Raw genomic sequence first — 24,340 nt, forward strand, 5'->3', positions numbered from 1 at the left:
TAGTGTAGATATATTAAAAATGTATTTTGAGAGCATATGTTTTCTAATAATATACTTAAAATTAAAACTATTTTAAAAGCCAAACGAATAATTAATATAAGTGTATCTGACAAGAAACGAAGAATAGAAAGGAATTATTATACACCAGAAAAGAATGGGATGCCAGTTAAAGTCTGTTTGAATCTGGCAACTGTGCATTTTTAGCCGAGCTTCAAGGCCGTCGACGTGCCGTCGATCTACATCGATCCAAAACCGAAAGTTGAAAATTTCCAATTATATTCTGATTATGATATTGTCGCGCCATCTAGTATTTTATTTGTGCAATTTTAGCTCTTTCATTTCGAGTATTTTTCTGTTGCGTAGCTAGATATTCTGTGCTTGTATACTCTATAATAATTTTAAAATGTGTATCTTAACCTTCCCTATAACTTTTATATTTCATTTTTTCTGTAAACCTCGAAATAAATGAGATAATGGACTTTACTCTATCGTTGACTCACCCTGTACATGAGTGAAATATTCATTATAAACATTTTATGTAAAATGCATTCTTCGTAAACGTGTTTGCTTGTTCATACAACTACACATGCTGTACATGCACGGAGTACTGTTCCAGGCAGTGTTGCCAACTCGTGGGAAATTTTCCGATTCGTCGGAAATTTCAAGATTCAGAGGGAAAGGGGAAATTTTAATCCAAAACACCATATTCATGGGAAATTCTAAATTCACGTATTACTCCTAAAAAACAGTTATCATATACGCCTTAATGGAAGTTTAATTTATCTTTTTCTGTATCTTGCATAAAAGCGAATATCTCTAACTATAATAAAGCTATTTAATTTAGCTTATTTACTTAAAGCACACTATAGCTTAAATTAGCTTATTTTGCTACAAATTGCTTAAAAAATCATCAAAATCGGCCGACTGGGACAAGAGATAATGTACTTTAAAATATCTGTTATTGTTGAGAATTAAACTCATTTACAGAATAAGTTCTGCATGGATTTTCACATCTATTCTTTTAAAATTACTATTAAAAATATGTTTTCAATTTACCAGTTATTGTAAGTCCAAAGAATTATAATATGTCTATCTCGCCGTTAATTTTTTTGTATTATATATTTTACAGCAATGACATAAACTTGCAAATTAATTGTACATAGTAATTTAAACTAATAACTATAAATTAAATATCTAATATCATTATCAAAAAAATATTATGTTTTATATAGTGTCTCGTGTTTTAAATATAATATTTATCATTGCATCTTTATGTCATTCGTATCTCCTTTTAGAACACACGAACAATTTTATTACACCTAGGCAATAATGACAGCTGTGCTGCGAAAGTATTTTTTTAAATATTAAGATGTAGAAAATTTAGTTGTTAATTTCATATTTATTTAAACTTGTTATTGAATAAAGAAAATTTAACTATATTTAGGAAAAAATGCAACATTATTAAATGAATTTGTGTAGGATAATGTTAATAATAAACACGTTTCTTTTCAGTGTGGGGCCAAGGATTATCTCTAATTGGTCAAAAACTCTAAACCAAATGTTATTTTTCTATTAGTTTTTAAGTCAATTGAGTGCTCTGTATCATATCTCTATTACTATCTTTCTATATATAGCATATCTTGCTTCATATCATTTTTACAATATGGCCATATCATTTTGGTGATTTGTTTCAAGTGTTCTTTACCTTTTTCCAAAATAATTCTGAAAATGTTTTTGCTCTATACATATCTTGCCTCATATCATTTTTGTAAATGAATTTATCAACGAATATTAAATTTTAAGTACGTTTTGGTTTAAATTTTTAATGGATGTTTATCAAAATATGGTAATGTAACTTGGAAATGGCTCAAAACGAAACAAAATTGATTTGCAACGAGTAGTTTTCCTCACTTCCAACTCCTCACGAGTAGTTTTCATGCTACGAAACAAAGCAGAGTTAGACATACGGTGATATAAAAAATAAATCTTATTTTTGCGTGAAAAATCTCCCCACGAGGAATGGCACATGTTTTTTAAAACACGCTCTATATTAACCTAAGCCCACGGCCACACAGAAAGCGTTTTTTGCGTTTTTAGCGTGGAGCGGCTTTAGCGACTAAAACAAAATAACAAGATTATATGGAGTGGCCCCACAAAAGCGTGTAGCGTTTGGTGTGTCTCGCAAAAAACGCAAATGAAAACAAATCATAATTAGTTTTTTACGTGTAACAAATAGTTTTTTACACGAAAAAATATTTTTTTTTGCGTAAAAATGGTTTTTTACCAGAAACAATAAGTTTTTGACGCGTAAAACATATTTTTTTACGTGTAACAAATAGATTTTTACACGTAACAAATAGTTTTATACGCGTAAAATATAGTTTTTACGTGTAACAGTTTTCTTCGCGTAAAATAATAAAAATAGTTTTTTACCTGTAACAAGTGGTTTTTTACACGTAATAATTTGATTCACTTTTACAAAATTTGTATTAAAATATCAATATTTTTCATAAACACGTGGACTGCTCACAAATATACGTCGCGTCACTACGCATTTCTAAGTTGTTAACACGTTTCGTTACAACTAGCTCGTGTGTCAGGGCCGTCTCGCTAGCTAGTATGCCACGGCCAATTTTTACTCCCAGCGCACGTAAAAGAGTTTCATTCCAAAAAGTTTCATAAATCATGTCCTAAAATTGCGTTAGCAACTAGTAATATTTACTATTCTATTATATCGTTTAAAGCCTTGGGATTTATTGTGCGTAATACTAAAGATTTTAGCAATAGTAACACATTAAAACTACTCTATTATGCTTTTGTAAGATCAAAGCTAGAGTATGCATCAGTTGTATGGTCGCCGTTTTATGCGGCACATATTAATGCTCTCGAGCAGGTACAGCGTCGTTTTCTGAAATATCTGAGTTTAAGAACTGATGGGGTTTACCCGCAAATTGGCTGCTGTCACAGCTCTTTATTGCAGAAACTAGATTCCTTGGAGGTTCGACGGACAAATTCAGAGCTGAAATTTTTATACAAGTTATTACATAATGAAATTGATAGTCCGGATGTTCTCAGTCAAATCAATTTTCTGGTCCCACGTAGCTCTCGGTATAGCTTTACATTTTATGTGGCCTCCTCACGCACAAATGTAAGTAAATATTCGCCATTGAAACGTATGCAGGGTGCATATAATTTATATCAGTGTAATTTTGATATTTTCAGCTGCAGTTTGGTTTCGGTTGTGAGTTCAGTTTAGTGGTCCTTCTTGGTTTATATTGTTGTTGTTTTTTTTTCATTGATATGTATTTTTTCTCATTGATGTTATTTTTTGTTTAATTTAATTATTTTGTATTGAATTTTTTTTGTGTTTAACCCACTCTGTAATTGGCGTAAGCTGTAGAGTGTTGTAGAATAAATAAATAAATAAATAAATAAATAAATAAATAAATAAATAAATAAATAAATAAATAAATAAATAAATAAATAAATAAATAAATAAATAAATATATTTATAATTATTTATTATATTATATTATAATTATTAAATAATAAAAAAATCGTAAAATAAATGGCAAATAAAAATTATTATTTTTACACACACCACTGGCACTAGCAGTAGATTGTGTTTGTTGCCGAATATATGCCCCGGCCCGTCCACAATTCAATCCCAGCACCTTTTATCTTCGTCTCTTCAACGCTAACCGCGCCGATCTCGCCTTTCTCTTTCTCACAGGATTGGTTGTTGAACGGGCCGAGAGTCCACGATCTTGCGACGTTACTAATTGACACCTTAATTAAAACTGCAGACCTGCCGCGTCTTTTGCGTGTTTTTAATGGACGCAAATCGAAAAGAAACGCTTCAAACGCTAAAAAGGCTTTCTGTGTGACCGTGGGCACAGTTATATAAAGGTGTTAACGAATGTATTTATGTTCTAATTACAACGATATTTTGATACACATCTAAATATAACTATTCTTATGTCCTATTTCTAACTATGTCAAGATGAAATACTCTTGCTAGCAGTTACTCAATACTGCATGTAAAAAGAATTTGTACATTTGTCCCAATCTTTGTAGGAAATCATTAGTAATTCGGTTCTTTGTAGTTAAGAAAAAGAACCCTATGAAGCAGAAACAATAATAACAAGATAATTCTAAGAAGTTTTTTACCGAAATAGTAAGACAAATATAAATATCAATCTAACTCAAAGTATTTAAAATGTAATACAGAAAATAAATTAAATTGAAACATAAAAAAAAACTTGTAAAGAAATGACACACAAGAAGACCGAATAAGTGTTAGCACAAATATTTGTACAAACTGTACATACACCACTTTTAAATACAGTTGAAATAAATGTGATATGATGTACTTCGATGTCGAAGAAAATAATGAAAATGAATTTTATTGAATTTACATAATTAATAATACTATAATAATAAATAATGGTAAGTAAGGAAGTGAAAAAAAATATTGAAAATATATTATCTTTTTTCTGAATGTTCAAAAAAGTTTATTATTCAGTCTCTTTATAAAAAATAAACAAAATTATGTATACTCACTGTAATCTAAGAATAAAGTGTTTAAGGCATATAGGTGTTGTTTTTTATTGCTCATATCCTTTCCATTCATCCTTATCATATCATTTTCATATTATATAAAAAAGATATAATTTAAACATATTCAATATTACGTTTTTAACTTAATTATGACTTTATCAGTGTAGTTACGTTTATCCGGTAGCATTGTTTTTTGTAATATGGATCCATATAGGTCCACAAACTTCCCCTTGGAGTTGCGGGACCTTGCCTTTGGTGGGGAAGCTCCCAGTCAGATGCCAGGGGAATCCCCTCTTGCACTTTGGCTGGATCTAAGGAGCATCTCGCTGTCTTATTCCTGGCTGTAGTTTCGCGACCAGGGAATTGCACCAAGACATATAACGATGCCGGAAAAAATATAATAAAGCTCTTGGTCCCAGTAATATACCATCAGAAGTACTAAAGGCTACTGCTCATAACAAACCTGAACACGTTCTATCGTTGTATAAGGCATTAGCTCGGAAAAGTCAATTCCCATCGGAATGGAAAATAGGCAAACTGGTCCTACTGAGGAAGGGAAACCAATTACTGAACGAACCAGCATCTTTCAGACCACTCAGTCTCCTAGATGCGGAAGGAAAGCTGTATGAACACCTCATACGAACTAAGCTGGAAGAGGATATTGCTCGCAAAGGGAGATTCTCAGACTGTGGATGCTATCCTTAAAATGCAGATAGCGGAAGACGCTGCTGCAAATACCAGTAAGCATCGTAGACTATGTGCAATGATTACAGTTGACGTCAAAAATGCATTTAACAACGCCTCCTGGCAGTTATATTAAACAATCTGCAAAAAGAGGAAAATAAATCAATGTCTAATTGATATTATAGCATCTATAGCATCCTACCTCTCAGAGAGAAGAATCATAATAGAGGCCGAAGGGTTACAAAAAACTGTGATGGTCAATAGCGGTGTACAAGAGGGATCAGTCTTGGGAATTATGCTCTGGAACGTACTCTATGATGAACTACTGAGGATAGAAATGCCAGATAAAACAACTTTAGTTGCCTTTGCAGATTACCTTGCCATTGTATCATGTGCAAAGAATGAAGATGTACTGATGAAACCGTCAACTTAGCAATCCAACGAATTGTAATCTGGATGGATAATAATTATTTAACCGTAGCTTCAGATAAAATTGAAGCAGTATTACTGACCAGAAAAAAAATATCCCCGGTGCAGTTTTATATACAAGGAACTGTAATTTACCCAAGTAATTCTTTAAAATATACTTAGGAGTGTAGCTGGATACCAAATTGAATTTTGCGGACCATATTAATAAAACCATCACCAATGCCGAAAAAACTGTCACCGCTTTAGCCTTACTCATGCCAGGTGTAGGAGGTGCTAGAGCATCCAAAAGAAGAGTACTTGCTAATGTTGTACACTCGCAGCTGTTGTGTGCTACACCGGTATGACATAAAGTCACTAACAATCGCAATTCAAGACTACGAATCGCTAATGCAAAGACTACGCAGAATACAACGCATTATGTCTATTAGGGTATGCAGCACATACAAAACTGTATCTGGAGAGGCTATAGGAGTTATAGCTGAAATAGCGCCTATTGATCTGCTCATACAGGAACAATATGATAGATACCATAGGATGGATAAAAATCTTGCAAGAACAAAACTTCTCCGACAGTGGTAAGAGAAATGGAATAACGGAATAGAATGCAGATGAACTACTAGGTTAATACTCGACATACAACTATGGTTAAACAGACAATATGGAGAAGTTGATTACTCCATGAGTCAAGCATTGTCTGGCCATCGTCAAGCGATCTCTTGAAACAAGAGGGGTAAACAATACGATAATTCGCTGGTTTTAGGAAATGCTCTCAAGACGAACAGCAGAAGCTGAGATAGGTACCAAAACTGTAGTTGTTAAAACAACGCAAGGAACTCCACAAGGTGGAGTGACCTCCCCCCTACTGTGGAGCTTGGTAGTGGATGAACTACTGGAAGAATTAACTCTAGCGGGAATACACTGCATAGGATATGCAGATGATATAGTCATGATTGCACGGGGGAAACATGAAGGCACCCTGTGTGATATTATCCATAGAGGACTCCGCATCACTGAGAGATGGTGCAGGACTGTCGGGCTGAGTATCAACTCAGATAAAACCGCGGTAGTGCCATTCACCAAAAAGCAAAGTTTGAAAAACTTGAAAAGAATCCATCTAGATGGAAAGGAAATACTGCCATCACGGGAAGTGAAATATCTAGGAATAACCCTGGATAGTAAACTTCTCTGGAACAGGCATATTAAGAACATTACCAGTAAAGCCACAAAGGCTCTCATGATATGCAGAAGACTGGCGGGAAATAGGTGTGGCTGCGCCCCTAAAATTTTGCGCTGGATGTATACAATGATAGTAAGACCCATAATTACATATGAAGCAGTTGCTTGGTATAAGCAAAGTACAGAGACTGGTATGTATCTGTATCACAGGTGCCATGAGAACATGTCCAACAGCAGCAATGGAGGTCATTTTAGACCTAACACCACTGCACATTGTCGTCGGCAGTTATACCATTGCGACAATGATTAGAATGGTCATTGACGGAAACAGTACTGGGAGAATTTTTAGGTCAGGGGCTTGGAACACCCTCAAAAAGAAAATTCCACTTCTCCAACTCCCAGTGGATGACATACCAAGAATTTACAACTTTGAGAAACACCTCACTGTAGTATTGAGTAATAAAAAGGATTGGAAGGAAGAAACGCTTACTCAGCATATAAAAGACCATACCATAACGTGGTATACTGATGCTTCCAAAACCAAAGCAGGGACAGGGATATGAGTATTTGGGCCGAAAACCAAATGCTCCGAACCAATGGGCACCTACCCCAGTATCCTTCAGGCAGAAATTTACGCTATCGAAGGATGTGTACAATTTATCTTAGATAGGAACTATCAAAAACAGGAAATTGCCATCCTATCCGATAGTCAAGCAACACTAAACGCGATCAACTCAATAACCATCAATTCGAAGTTGGTCAAAGAATGCCTAGAAAAGCTCAACAAGTTGGGTAAAGAAAATAAAGTCCTCCTACTCTGGGTGTCTGCTCACCAAGGGATAGAAGGCAATGAAAAAGCAAATGATCTAGCAAGGAGCGAACACTCCACTAACTGGACCAGAACCGTTTTCTATTTTCCAAGCGGAAACCAACTGAAAGCGGAACTGAAGAATCTGGAAGACTCCAACCGCAACTTGGAATGGGTATCCTCCAACGGTCTAAGACACTCGAAAAAGACCGAGAAAAATCAAAGGTTTTCCTTGATTTAAGCAAAAACAATCTTCGGATTGTCACGGGGTTTCTAACAGAACACTGTCTCCTCAACGAACACCTCAGTAGGCTGAAGCTGAGAAACAACGGCGAATGCAGATTCTGTGGGGAATTTGGGGAAACACCAGAACACCTCATCACTGAGTGCGCCGAGACGACGACCATTCGTGCCATGAACTTTGGTACAGCTGATGTCAAGGATGGAGAGCTGGCCTCTGTGGAGCCGTCTCAGATACTGGCTTTTGTTAAAGCCTTGAGACTGTATGATGAGTTATAACTCGTTATAACTCAAGAAAAAGGAAAACACAATAGATCGGTAAGGTCGCGGTGACTTACTACCCTCCTAAACATTCTACATTCTACAATTTCTGGCCATGGTTGTTTTAGAAAATATTTATACGATCGTCGTAGGGTTCATCATGCATCTACTGTAGTCAAGATGATGATGTTCAGCATACACTATTTGCGTGTGAACAATGGTAGGTCCTTAGGGAACAATTCCGTATAGAAACCGGCAAAGACTTTGACTTACCCGCACTTATGATGTACCTAATTAAAGGGGAAGTAGAATGGAAGCTAGTATATCGGATAGTCCGAAATATAATAAGTTGTAAACAGATGGAAGAGAGACAACGAGCATCATAAATCTATAACTGAAGCAATGCGAGAACGGATTCCAGTGTAAAGTGGTAGTTGGAGGTGGTTTTTTTTAAAGAGTTAAAAAAAAGGCAACAATGGGCTCAACTACAAGAGAGTATGTTAGGGAGGCTACACATTATATCTAAAGCACAGCTACATTATATCTAAAGCACAGCAGAGTGAATTTTCATAACTTTGAAAAAAATTAGGCATATAATAAGACCTTATATAAAAAGATTAAAACTCCATACTGTGCCATTTTATGATAATGTGATATTTATGGGTGATTTTAATATTAACTTTTTAAAACAGTCTCCTGTGACATTGAAAATATCTAAAATTTTAGAGTCTTTTAATCTTGTACAAGTTATCAACGAACCTACTCGTGTTTCGGATGGTGCCTGCAGCCTAATTGATGTAATGATCACAAATAATAATTTTAATTATGATTTCAGTACTTCCGTCCCTGTATCTGAGTCAGTTTCTGATCATTGTTTGATATATGTTATATTTACTCTACAAATATCCCATAGCTCTACGAAATATATTGAATATAGAGATTATAATCATATTAACCAGGAAAATTTTAAAAAAGATGCAATTATGTTACCTTGGGAAAATATTTTTTATATAGCGGATATTAATATTAAAATAAAAACTCTATATAATTACATTTTTTATCTCCTCAATAAACATGCACCGTTGAAAAAGAAAAAAATTGCAGATAAACCATATTTACCCTGGATAACGGATAACATTAAATTATTAATCAAACTTAGAGACAAAGCACATCAAAAATATTTAAAACAACGATCTGAAGCCAATTACAACATTATCGTCAACTCAGGAATTTTACAAAACATGCTATAGTTAGAGAAAAAATTAGTTATTTTAAGAGTTTATCGGAAAAGACTGGTAAAGACTTCTGGAAAGATGCTAAACGACTTTTAAATCAACGAACATTTAAATCAAGTCCGGAAGTTCCTGAAAACTTAGCGGATGTAGATAAGCTTAATATTTTTTTTCGAACTGTCAGAATTGCATTAATAGTACATCAAATAAAAAAATTGATTTTTGTAGACAAAATAAGCATGAAAAAATAGGGAATAATGTTCTAAATTTCAAACTAATAGATGAGGTATCGTTACATCAAATATTAAATTCTATTCGGTCTAATGCTGTCGGTGAAGATGATTTATCAATTAAAGCACTAAAGCTGTGCATGCCTTACTGTGGTAAAGTGGTAATAAATATAATTAATACTTCTATTTTAGACAATGTCTATCGCGAAATATGGAAAAAGCTATTATAACACCTCTCTGTAAAATTTCCAAACCTTTAAATAACAACGATCTAAGACCCCTGAGTATTTTGCCAGCAATTTCTAAAATTATAGAAAAACATCTACATAATCAAATTGTTTCATTTGTAGATTCAAATAAACTAATACCTGAATGCCAATCTGGTTTTCGTAAGAACTACAGCGCTACCACTTGTTTACTGAAGCTCGTTAATGATATTAGAACAAATCAAGAAAATAAAAATATGACGTGTCTTAGCTTACTAGACTTTAGTAAAGCATTTGATACTCTAGACCATTCATTGCTCCTAGTAAAATTACAGTATTTTAGATTTTCAGACGGCTCTTTAGAATTGATAAAAAACCTTTTAAAAGATAGATCAAAAAGCTAGTTATATTCCTATGATTTCTGGGGTTCCTCAGGGATCTATTCTGGGGCCACTTTTATTTTCGTTATATGTAGCTGACATGGATAAGGAATTACAGTTTTCTGAATTGCAGCAATATGCAGATGATTCTCAAATTTATTGCAGAATAGATACTAATAATTTGGCACAATTTCAGTTAAATTTTAACGACGATCTTAATAAAATTAATAAATATGCTCTGGATCATAATTTGAAATCAAATGCCGGTAAATCTTGTGTTATAGTATTTGGTAGTGATATAAACAAAATTACAAATACGGCTGGTAACATGAATATCCATATAGATAATGTTGCGATACCCATTGTTACAGAGACTAAAAATCTTGGAGTCTATTTTGATGCGAAGCTTTCTTTTCAGGCACATATAACTGCTAAATTAAAGACTGCTTATATACGGTTGAAGAATTTTTCGTCTCTTAAGAAATATATACCATCAAAGACTAAGTATTAATTATGTGACACACTTATTTTATCTTTATTTGATTATGGCGATGTTGTTTATGGTACATCCATAAACGCTAGATTCTCTAGAAAAATCCAAATACTTCAAAACTCGTGTCTACGGTTTTCTTTTAACATTCCTTTTAGAGATCAGGCTACATCTTAAAAATTTATCTATTTTATCCATGACTAACAGACGACAATTTCATTTAATGACATTCATTTATCGAATTTTAACTACAAAGCAGCCTCTCTATTTGTTCTCATTGTTTCACTACGTTGACCATGATCATTCGACTAGACAAGTGCATTATTTTAAAATTCCTCAACACCGAACAGCTAACTTCCAAAAATCTTTCAGTTTCATAGCGCCACATTTGTGGAATAATATTTCTAATAACTTTAAATTTCAATCCTTTACAGATTATAAAAAACAAATTAAAAATCATTTACTAAATTCGTAAATATTATAATTTCTTCGACTGATTTGTGAGATCTTGTTCTTCTGATATGCCCGTCATTGGTTGCTGTTCCGGTTTTTACACTGTTTCATTATGCCTCTCTACTTATCTCCGCTCATCCCTGATAAAATTATATTTTCACTTTTTTTATATAATTTTAATTTTTTTAATTCTGCTTATTTCTATAATTTAATTTATTTCTATTTTGTATTTGGGGTCACACCACTCTGGCACTTTGTGCCATTGTATCGGTTTTTTAATCGCGTTGCGATCCCTTTAGACACACATTTATTAATACTAATATTATTCTGTAAAACTTAATGGGGTCTAACAAAGAAATTTGAATTTGAATTTGAATTCAACTGCCATCATCACTGACAAATATTCGACAAGACTTTCGACGATTTATAGCAATTTCGAAACCAATTTAGAAATCAGCGACATGCGAGCACATCGATTCGACGAAAGGCAAGCAGAACGTAATTAGACTTAGAAGATTTATACTGAAGTTAGAAGGCAATAACGCGTTAGGGGGTGTTTACGAAACAGATGCCCCCTTTCGATGTCAATCACCGCAGCCAAAGCTGGAGGAATGTTTAATCTAAGAGATGGTGGCAACTGGCAAGAGACCAACGGACCATATAGGGGAAGGGTCGTCCGTAATAAAGGAGATACGAAGAAGAGGCGGATCCTTGGAGTGGAGATTGATTTTATAAGAATATACGGGGTGTAGAGCAACTAGACGGATCTTAGTGTGGCTTTCGAGGTGGCATGGGAATTACAGAAGCATTGTTTGCATTAGTGTGAACTCAGTACTTTTACGAATTAATTCTTGTGCTGACTTTCAAGCCAGAGAAATAAACTTTACTAAAAAATTTGATTGTTTCCTTAAACGTATACAGGTCTATCAAAAATTGCTGGTCTATTTTAAATATTTATTTCACATAAAAACTTCATTATTTCAAATACAATACTATGTATTTTTTTGAAAAAGTTGAAGCAGATTTAAATGCTCTTTCAAACTATATTAGAGTTTCCCATACCTATCTGACTCAGATTTTGAATAAAAAGCGATTTCTCAATAAAATTGTAATCAAGATGGCTGGTGTCGCCATGGCAATGTCGCCATGGCAACTAGTGATACTTAGTAACTATTTTCAAAATCGACATTAATTTATGGACTTTATTTAAATTTATAACTAATACTAATTAATAATGTTAATAAGTAAGTATTTATTATTCTATCAAGAAAAATGAGGCAGTACTTATCTGTTGACGGAAGGGATGGATATATTACTAGTGATTTTATTTTCTTGTTGGCCTGAAGGGTTTATGCTCAAAGATATCCAAATAGGAATTTTCTTGACAAGTTCCTTTGAAAAACTATTTTTCCTATTTCGCAGAACTGATTGACTGACTAAGAGTATTTGACTAAGAGTGGATCCCATAGGGGACCCTCCACTGAGGCCGCGAGGGCCTATTGTGGCTCAGTTTCTACAAGCCCTAAATTACAAGAGCGTCAAAGTTCATCCTCAAGACCCAGCCTCTTAATATAAGCCGTTATGTCTGAGGGCGATATGTCTCCTAGGTCTGATAGGTCTAGCATGGGTTTGCCAAACATCTCAAACCTGGTCCTGCTCCCAGCGGGGCAGGTACACATAACGTGCTTCATTGTTTCATCATCTTCCATACAGAGTCGGCATTCGGCGTCTTCCACCAGTCCCGTCCTCTGCAGGTGAGATCTCAGCCGGCAGTGGCCCGTGTACACTGCAGTGAGCACACGCGTTCCATTCCTACCGGCCTTTAGGAGTTCTCCTGTTCTATGTTTGGATGGCCCTGCTAGGATTTTCTTAGCATGTTCCATTCGGGGACTGTCATTCCAGTCTCGGAACGTCTCACTCCTAACCCATTCACAGAGCCTGTCTCTTGCGAGATTTTTAGGAACGCTAAGTGTCAGTTCTGGGCCCACGAATGGCGAGCCTGCACCAATTTTGGCGAGGAAATCAGCACGTTCATTTCCCTCTAGGCCGACATGTCCCGGTATCCATTTTAGCGACACTTTGTTCCTACCTCCCAGTATATTGAGTAGTTTCTTACAATGAAGAATCGTCATAGACGTGCTTTTCGTTGCCTCAAGTGCTTTCAGCGCAGCATGACTATCCGAAAATATGCATATTGTTTTCCCGGTGTATTGCTGATCTACCAGCAGTTGCACACAGGTTTCAATAGCATATAGCTCAGCTTGGAAGATCGTGGTGTGTTTTCCAAGACTGTGGTAGATCTCAGTCTTTGGACTGCAGCAGTAAATTCCTGCGCCAGATCCTTTTTCGTTTTTGGATCCGTCCGTGTACCAACACATTTCCGCATGTAATAAGCCGTTTCCCGGCTTATCCCACTCGTCCCTATTCGGAAACAGGACGTTGTAGGTGTGCGTCAAGCAGAACTGATAGTGTGGTATATAAAAAACATATCAGGCAAAAACCTGTCGTTGGAAGTGAAGAAAATGAATTTGTCTTAATTGGCTCTTTTATAGAAAATCAAATATCTCTACAAGTTATCGCAATATAAATCAAAAAGAACTACTTCTCTATTTTTCTTAATAAAATAATAAATACATACTTATTAAACTATTGTAGGTGAATTAAATTAAAGGAAACTGTTATAAATTTAAATAAACTACATAAACTAATGTCGATTACGAAAATAGCTATTAACTGTCACTAGCAAACTTCTATGGCGACACCAGCCATCTTGATTGCCGTTACATTGAAAAATCGCTTTTTATTCAAAATCTGAGCCAGATAGATATAGGAAACCCTAATAAAGTTTGAAAGAGCATTTAAATCTGCTTCGAGTTATTTTAAAAGATACATAGTGTTGTTGTATTTGAAATAACGAAGTTTTTATGTAAAATAAATATTTAAAATAGGCCAGCAATTTTTGATACCCCTGTATACATTTAGGGAAGCAATAAATTTTTTAGTAAAGTTTATTTTTCTGGCTTCAAAGTCATCACAAGAATTAACTCTGAAAAGTAATGTACAGGGTGTTGACAACTGGGGTGTTATTTTTTTATTATAGCATGCATATTTAAATATTTTTAAATATCTCAAAAACCAAAGCATTTAATCATATTAAATCCTTATAATAAATGCCTTATTTTACACCGAAGAATCCAAAAATAAAATAAAATACTGGGTGTTCCATGGCAAAAAATATAACTTTGGTATGAATCTTAGTTCTGACACTCTATACATTTCAAAATAATTTTAAATTATGCACATTGCCTCTCTACATATACCCATTAAAAATGTTGTTTCTACATCTTTCCGTTTTCGTATAATCAACCGAGGCGAATGAGGTGCACCACCCTGTATATTTTTAATCGTGTTCAATATTTTCAAAAATTTCAATCGATCTCGTACAAATTTAGTCGATCGGAATCACTAATCTTTACTTAATTTAGATACAAAACAAAGTGACACAAAATCATGATCGATCTGAATATTAAAAATGTCATTCGCCTTGAGGGTATACTCCCTCGGTCGAAAACTTTACGAAATTTTAAAGATTTAGACAACTAATCTGCTTTTTGTCGGGCGTAAAAGCTTTCAATCAGAGCTCGTTTATGGGCTGGGAAAGCCACCTGATAAGTGGATAATGAAGGGAACGACAGAATTTTCTTTTGGCCCTTTTAAGAGTAGCACTTAGGCTCTCTTTTTGTATTTTATTATTATCCTAAAATGGAAAAAGGAACAGATTTTCTAGACGCAGCCGAAAAAAGATCGCTTTTGGTGAGGCGGAGTTAATGACCTTTGATTTTGAGGGGATAGACTATCTTCTTTTAAGAAATATATAAAAAATTGTATTTCGCAATGAGTTTTAATTTATTTTGGCTTCTAATAACTGGATGTTATGTTTCTTGCTTAAGACACATACGCGGATTAAATACATACATACATACATACTGCCATTACTCGCTGACGAGTATTCGACACGCATCAGAAGATGGTCACGCAAGGCGTTTTCTTTCATAAGCTTTTCTGTGACTGAAAAGCCCGATACGTGATGTTGTCTGCCTACCGCACTCCGGACATTCAAAAATCTCATTGCTTTGTTGCCTCTTTATTTTTTGGTTGTCGCTGTTAACTGAGTTTACAATTCTTCCCCATTGAGTTCTATTGTGAGCTGCTTCTTCCCACTCATTCTCAGTGGCGTGTCGTATAGGGGGCCAGGGGGGGGACGAACGCGGAACTCAAGTCTTGACAAATCTATGAAATACTCTGACGTCATCATTACTTACATTGAAAACTAAACATAACCTATATGATACATAGTATTCTTGTTTATTTTTGTTTTCTCAACATATAAATATTTAAAAGCACCTAAAACCTAAATGTTATAATTCTGAATATAATATTTTCAATTTGTTAAAATAGGTAGAAAAATTTAAAAGTTTATTAAAATTATAACAAAATAATTTATTATTTAGAGTGAACGCTTTCACTTGTATCGTACGCTACTTTTCTTGTCAAATTTTAAAATTATTATAGGGACCAAACGCTAAAAAAGACCAAAGCATCTAGACACATAGTTCAAAACATGTTTTGGTTGAGCTACACATGGGTTTTAATTCAAAAACTAATTATTCATCTCACACACAACCGTCTTAAATCATTATACTAATACATGAGTATCTTTGGTTGATATCCTAAAGAAATTAAGAAAAGCTACTACACATAACTATAATAGAGTATTTAAAGTGTTTATTAATTTAAAGAGTTTACATTAACAATATGTTCAAATACAATAAAACGCTAAATTATTATTTTTATACATTTATTCACAAGAGGTAAATATACATATGAGTTGAAAATCATTTTGAGCTTATCTGAATTAATTTCTAGAAATTCCAACATATGATAATTCACAAACATTTAAATAACAATATTGTCAAGACTTAAATATAGGCCAACTTGGGTTTACATCAAATTGGGAAAAATCATGTAAAATATAATTCTAGTAAACCAATTTGATGTAGATTCAAGGGAATCGTTCGCGTATACGTTGACCTGAATATGTTCTTATAATAAACATTGTTTTAACATAATATAAACAATTAAAATCAGGTCGATGTAAGCGTGATGTTTCAGGGCTAGCTCGTGGTGCTGGAAATATACAAAGGAGATTCTTGAGCTTGGGTCAAAAAATGTGAAATATTTTTCCTATGTTTTGCAGCATTACACAAATGGGAATAAATTTAAACTATAATAGGTGAGGATAAATAAAAAATATAATATGTGTTTCAAGATTTTATATAGAAAAAAAACTAAATACCTTTTTATAACGTCATTCCTTTTTTTGCATAGTTCTTCAATAAAATATTGGATATTCTGAACAAGATGGATTTATTAATAAATTCTGACGTATGTGAGGGGCAATTGTGACCTAAAAAAAAGACTTACATCCAGGCCATTTATATTTTCAAATGTGAATGTTGTCAATATCTTGTGAGGTAAGTGTAAGCAGTAACCATAACTACATCCTCACTAGAGTAACAGAGGCTTTGGCCTTTGGCCTTTTTGAGGCATATTTAATGCACTTCTTACCCGAGAACTACTAGTAGGAGTGAAATTATCTCTTTTAATAGCTGTCAACCATTTTTTACGAAGCTCGTCATTTATGGGAAATATAAAAGCAGAAACCTTGGGACCCCCTCTATAATTCTCGTGACAATTTGGAACAGAGCATGTAAAAGGTATGCTACAATAAAATGTTAATACCTACTCTTTAATACCTATCTTTTGATTATTGTAAGTATAACCATTACAAAGTACTATGCAGACTGGCGGTGAAGGCTTTTTACACATTTAGGTGTAATATCTTGATAAATACTTCTAGTTCTTACCTTAAAATAATTAATAATAGAGGAGTACGACAAGCACAAAAGTTTGAAGTTCCCTATGTGGAATGTCTGGTTTGGATTTTTATTACACTTTTATTTTATCACAATTTTCTGATCACACCATGCACTGAACACTAAGAACCAAACAAACGTGTTCCAGAAGCACAACAAACTAGAGATAATTAATTATCTGGTATGCAATCGGAACGAGAAACCACTACCGGCTTTTCAGTTTAAAGGTAAACAATTTAATAACGCGCTGCCTTCACCGCCATATTTGCCTTGCCCATATCATGTTGATTGGCCTTGAGTTGAGGTGGTGCTGGTCAAATCAAATCGCAATGTTGCCAGTTGTTGGCTGGCGCACGAACACGGTTCTGCAATGTGATTGGGCGTATTTTTCATACGTCATCAATTGGCGCTTTAAAATTATTTCAAATTAAAGCAATTTTGAGGGCCTATAAAAACATTATTCAATGTCATGGAATTATTTTTTTTGGATAAATATACTGAAAATAGTCTTTCATTTCAGATTTTATCCTTGAATTGGGTATTTTATTTTTTGTGAAAGAGCCCATTAGTATAACTTATTTATTTTTTTATTAAAAATATGTTTCTCTCTAACAATTTCGATATTTAGTATATTTAAAAAGTATTTAAGACTTCAAAATTACATTAAGATTATATTAAATCTCCTTCGCCATTTCGTCAAGAATGTTCATGACAGTTGCACGATAAATTCTAATATAAAGAGAGTCAATTTAACGTAAAGCTTGAATTAAAAATCCTATATATTATATTGGCTTAAACAAAATATTTTTTCACAAAGATAATAATATATTCTGTGCTAGCACTTTAAGATTAATAAATAGTCCTTCGCAATTTTGTCAAGAACATTATTACTGAATTATTTTCTTGTACATTTAAGATATAATGAATTAAGGAACTTCATTAAGTTGAGTATGGACATACACTTAAAAATATTTTATACAAAGATGACAATTCTAAATATTTATAATAAAAAGCAACCCAATCAGAAACGCATAAAGCTTCAAAATTCTAAATTAAACTTATTTATCATATTTACATTAAAATACATCCTCAACAAAATAAAAAAGTATTTTCTACAAATGAATAATATTAAAATAAAATTGGTCGTAATAAAGTAAACTAGTTTTCACACATTTATGGATTTCATGGAAATATAATTATTTCCTTCATAATTTTGTCAAGAATATTGAATTTTTTACAAATAAAGAGACAAAGACAAATAAATATTTTAAACTGACTAAACTAATTTTGAGATAAACTTAAATCGTATATAAAAGAATACAGTTTAAAATAATTAATACAAATATAGCTAAACTAAGAGTTTAAAATATTTGACACCCACAATTTACTGAATATTATACTCTTTTTAACTATAAATAGAATTCTTTATTTTATCTAAATTAAGTAGTATTTAAGGTACCTAGTATTAATTTAAGTTAAAACTCTGAAAAATTTCGTATTTTCTTACGTTAAAATTAAATATAGTAGCAAATTTTCTTCAGAGATGGCGCTAACTCGACACTTTTTGGGCACTAAAATTTCCAGAATTCTTTAAATTGTGTCTAAGTTCAGTTACTAATTGTTAGATGTCGCCAGATTATTTTACTAGAGAAACCCGTAAAAAATAATTTACCGGTTTGGCTACTTCTCGATAGATGACGTTACCAGAGTATTTAGTTGCAAGGAACACCATAAGTACGAAATGGCGCTGCAACCAGTTACCCGCGCATGTTTTTAATTTAAATGAACGCAAATAAGTTTCAAGCTTAAAAAGTGACGTTTTCAGGTGGTTTAAAGTGGAGAAAGAGTTTAATTGTGCTGTGTTATTGATTGATTGGTTAAAAAGTGATATTTTAGGTTAAATAATTAGTTATTTAAAGTGGATAAATAGGTTATAAATGAGCGCAAACGAGTTTAAGGCTTTAAAAATGGGGTTTTTAGGGTTTTTAAAGCGTTGAAAGAGTTTAATTATGTTGTATTATTGAAATATTGATTAGAAAGAGATATTTTGAAGGTTTTAGAGTTAAAAATATGATTGATTTGAATTGATTTTCAAAAATAAGTATCTGTTACCGTTTATCTTTATTTTTTTTCAACTTCTTAGAAATACTTTACAAGTTTTACAAGAAATAACAAAAAATATTTTTGATTTAAATAAATTTTAGAAAACCAAAATATTTACAGTGCCATCTCACGATAGTCTTCGTTACTTAAAAGTATTGATTATAAAAAATCATTTAATTTTATAGATATTTCAATTTTCCATTTTTAATCATGGTCAATATTTGAACGACAGATATTTATCGTATAACAACGTACTAATTTAATATTTAAAGAATGTATGGATCTACTTTTCGGTCTATACTATTTCTTTTTCGTAAAGTTGATAACAGATGACACCTGTGCATTCAAAATTGATTAAATTATTTAATAAAAATTACACACACTATTTTCAACAACAATATTTAAAAAAAAATGTTAAATGCATTGTCAAAGTTCGTCAAAGTCAAAAGTATGTAGGTTTTTATTTTTGGTTGCTGTCTTAGGTGACTACATATCTGTTTAATTTGTACTTTTCAAAAGCGACCAACCACAAAAGGCAACATGTTTTAGATTAAGAATTTCATGTGGTATAAAGAGGATAGGATAATTTCCTGTTCTTTTCTATAGATATGTGCATTTGTGCATTGGTTTGACTAAATTATAATAAGAATGAATGCTTTTATAGATTTGTTTCTTTAGTAACTATAAAAATTCAGGAGTTCGTGTCGTGTACCCTGTGAAATGAATATTTACGCAGCATGTATAATTTATTTATTTAATGCCATACATTTTCTAATTATTATATCATTACATTGTTATTAATTATATTACAACACTTTATTAAGCATTTGTAAATACTTATGTAAAAACACTTTACAGGGTTATTAAAAAAACAATAACACTTTTAATAAAACCAGAGAATAGAATAAAACATTTAAAAAATCGGATTTTTTAAAAAATATTTTATTTTTTTTAGATTTCTTTTTATTGAATTCTTTTAGTTCGTCTACTGACCGCGACGCGTCAATTGACGGCTTCCATCCCACTTCACACCGATCTCGCACGCTAACAGAAACAGAGAGCAATTGACAAAATGGCGTCCGAAAGCTTGGCGGCGGTACGTGGTGTTGCAGTGAAAAAACATTGAAAAAATCGGATTTACAAACTGAAAAAAATGCGCCCCCGTTACGTTTGATACCGTGCCCCGTTGTTTGTAGTTTTTGTGCGCGACAATGACGGCCAACATGTACCGAATCGGAGGTGAGTTTTGTCGTTATTTTGCTCTTGTCTGTCAACCGGCTCTATAAAGACTTCCTTGTTGTTTAACTTAACGAGCCTGTGCATGGACCGTTTACCTTTTCGGCTACCGTTTAAATCCCCCGATCGTAGATTTTTTTAAAAAATTCTTTTTATATCTATTTACTTAGCACGGAAACTATTCGATAAAAGATAACGATAGGGAATCTGACTTAATTAATATAAATCAACACCCAAAGTCATCTTTTTTCGTCTCTTGGCTGGTTTTATAACGAAATATTTATGTGTATCTGCTTTTTAAACCTAACCTTACTCTGCCAGAATCTAAAATAAACAGGGGGAACGATTTTAATCCGTGTTTGTTTTGGTTTGTTCGTTGTAAAACGGTTATAACTCAATTATTCAAATAGATGCAGGTCCCAATCAAAAGTTATCACTGAAAGGCGTGTTTTTTGGTTTTAGATTACGTGTATTTTGAGGCGTCTTCGACGTCGCCTTATCAAATTCGACGAATTGAGGAACTGAACAAAACTCCTTCGGGTAATGTGGAAGCCAAAGTGATGTGTTTTTACAGGAGGAGGGACCTACCATCTCCATTAATACAGCTCGCAGATAAACACCAATGTAAGTTAATTAACTTCATTTTTTTATCATTGGTTATTAAAGAAATAACTCCAGTACCTTTCGTAACATATCCACAATTGTCCACTTTATGACATGACATTTAATATTTTTGTAACTACATAAAGCCTTTACGTTCTGAACTCATGTTTTAATTATTGTAATTTAAGTTATTGATTATCTTGATAAAAGGTTCCTGTAGATAACAGTTCTTGTATCCGAGCTGTTTAATTTGTGTATTAACAATGTAAACAAAGAAGGTTGAAGCAAGATTTTGTGAGATAAGCAGTGATTAAAATTATTGAGTCTGTTAAAGATGAAAATCCAATAACTATTATGTTTAGAATTGAGTATTACATGATTAAACCTAGTATAGTTTGGTTTATTTTTAATTATAGTTTTAAAATTATTAGGTATTAATTATATTAATTATAGTTTTAAAATTAGTACTTAGGTCCTATTTTATCCAAGATTGTTTTTCAAATTTATGTTAATTATCATTTTTTTATTTTTAAAATAGTTTATTTAGGTACCTACTTACAACTTTTTAAATAGCTAATTACGGTTTCTTTTATATAATTAGCAATTATTTATTTGATTTAATTACTAAATGGTTTGTGGTTAATTTTATTTACAAACTTGTTAATTATTTTGGAAAAACGCAAGGTTACAGTTTGATATTGTTAATAATCAATCAAACTTTTGCATAATAATGAAATTATTTTTGTAAGAACTTAATATGAGACTTTTTTAAAAGGCATTCTTTTTATCTCTTACATCATAAACTACTATGTTCTGTGTACTTAATTCCATGTCATTGAAACTATGATACCTATTAAATTTTTATTGGAATTGACATATAAATATAGTGATGTTAATATTCCAGAAATTTTTGATTGTTGCAGGAAATTTCTGAAACTTTCGGAAAATTTATGAAATATTAGGAAATTTTACAATTTTACATATTTTTTGTCGATACAATAAATGAATAAATTAGATAGACATTTGATACCAACATGTAAGTGGAAAAAAAAACAATAAACATAATATTAGTTGTTATATTTTTAATAAACAATACATAACCCATAAAAGTCATAAACATAACCCATAACAAAAAATCATTTGGTAACATTTGTATTTTGTGCATAAACCACTGAACTATGACTATGAATTAAAAAAAAATCAAAAAAGCACGAAATATAAATTTTAAAAACGTAAAACACAAATAACTGAATTATTCTATTCCGAATATCAGGCGCCGACCTGGTCCCATCTTCATAGGGTATTATAGTAGTAGTAGTACTGTCTTCGTCAGTTTATAATTTATTTCCAAATCAGATATATTTGATGTATCATCTGGTTCTGATTCTGCAGGATGGACCTCTACCTCCAATGAGTTCTAGTGGTTCTGGAGGAATTTCCTGTTGTTGAATATCATGCTCCATATCCACTTTTTGTTTTTGTAGTAATAATTTATTGTTATGAGCTACGAACATTATTTTACTGGCTCTTTGGGCAGTTAAGCGATTCCTTTTTTTAGTATGGATAAAACTGTAAGTACTGTATTTTTACACATTGCTTGCCACCAACTTAGACAGTCTACATTTTTAACTGACATCCAAACGTAGTCGAGAGCCCATAAACCCGATTTGGCGCAATACTTTGTTACATCTGTAAAAATGGCTTATTATTGACAAACTGAGGATGATTGTTGGTGATATTGTTGATAAATTCCATAGCGGCTATGTGTTCTTCATTGTTAAGGTGCTTTCCCAGGAAACAGGGGTCCAAGAGATTCGCGGCAAAATGCATTGGTTCAAGAGCCATAGGTTTTATATTTTGTAAGGCGGAGAAGCATTCTTTTTCTTCTGACTTAAGAATAGGCATACTTGATACACTTTCGTTAAATTTTTGCTCAATGTCTTGAATTTTGAAAAGAAATTTCTTGCAAAATTCGGATTTTTGCGAATATTCGCGATTTTGGGACCGAATATTTCGGAAATTTCTGAAATTTCCTGCAAAATTCGAATGGAAATATTCGCTACCAACATCACTATGTAAATATGAGTAAAATTAGGTTTTACACTGACGCAAAACCAATGATTAAAATATTGTAGTGTTGAAAAAATGTGTCAAACATTGAAATATTAATTATTTAAAGAGTATCTTTATTTTTATCTTCTTATAATGACTTGAGTATATCGTTTTCTGGTTGTAGGCGGTTTAAAATAATTCTTGGCAATTGGCACAACCTTAAGGTAGGTCAGCGTTTTTAAGACTATATCATATAAATAGTATCATACTATAATGCATATAATGCACTTAAATAAATATTGATGAAAATGATGCTGGAAGATATTGTAGACAATGTCCAGCAAAAAAGTTTGCATTAAATGTTTCTTTTTACAATTGAGTTTTGATGCCAGAGGTTAATGCCATTTGAGTATCATAAATTTTGCTTGTGTTAGTTTTTAAAATTATACAGTTGTGGAAGCCTTGGAAAAAAAGAAAATCTTAGTTGCTGTCAACTTTTTGGCACACTCTGTACAATATTTTAACCATCTTTTTACTATAGTTTATTGAAATCATAGGAAATATAATGTTTAGTTGTTACATAACGTAACTGACCAGTTATCCAAATGCCAAAATATATACCGGGTGTTGCATCGTCGAGCGGGACATAGGAAATCCCATGTAAATTTTAATGGGGTCAATTATTGGCTTCCCTAATTATTTTAGAGAATAATTCTATTTAGGTTTATTGAAGAGCACTAAAACCCACATTCAAAAGAATAACTTTAGATATTTTTGATTAGCCTGTTTACGAGTTATCGCCGATTTCTTTTTAAATATTTCTCCTTTCTTATGGCCCTGTATTTACTTATGAGCACCAGTCAAGGTAAAAGATAACTGTCAAATGAAGTTGTCATTTCAGAAATTTATCTATTTAGTGCTTCATTATTATTATTAAAAACTCATACCTACATCGAAAATATTAGCCATGAATTACACTACCGAAGAAAAAGTATTGGTGATTAAATGGTATTATCAAGGAAATAGTTATCAAAAAGCGTCGGACATGTTTGCTGCTCTGTATCCAAATAGACCGATACCTGGAAAATCTACAATCGCAAGGAATATCTAAAGATTTGAGACCAAAGGTACCCTAATGAATAATTGCAGATGTGAAGCAAGGCAGGAACAAAGAGAAGATGCAAGAAATGATACCAACTTGGAAGTTTTCTTGTGCGTGGAAGAGAACGATGGAAAGATCAGCACAAGGAAACTTGAGGAT

The 24,340-nt window shown here is 32.6% G+C and overlaps 1 protein-coding gene across 1 annotated transcript in view; it reads left to right on the forward strand.

The window, feature by feature from the left end:
• Window positions 1-20,232: 20,232 nt before the first annotated feature.
• The window catches only part of LOC115888038 (metastasis-associated protein MTA3), a 97,329-nt gene continuing 93,221 nt past the window's right edge, over window positions 20,233-24,340 (forward strand). The window contains exons 1-2 of the mRNA XM_030907606.1: window positions 20,233-20,427; window positions 20,887-21,048. Of these exons, the coding sequence (XP_030763466.1) occupies window positions 20,400-20,427; window positions 20,887-21,048 (190 nt within the window). The 5' untranslated portion in view covers window positions 20,233-20,399. The remainder of the gene's footprint in view (window positions 20,428-20,886; window positions 21,049-24,340) is intronic.

Source organism: Sitophilus oryzae, unplaced genomic scaffold (genome assembly GCF_002938485.1).
Source record: "Sitophilus oryzae breed Bouriz unplaced genomic scaffold, Soryzae_2.0 scaffold_682_pilon_pilon, whole genome shotgun sequence".
Taxonomy (NCBI): domain Eukaryota; kingdom Metazoa; phylum Arthropoda; class Insecta; order Coleoptera; family Curculionidae; genus Sitophilus; species Sitophilus oryzae.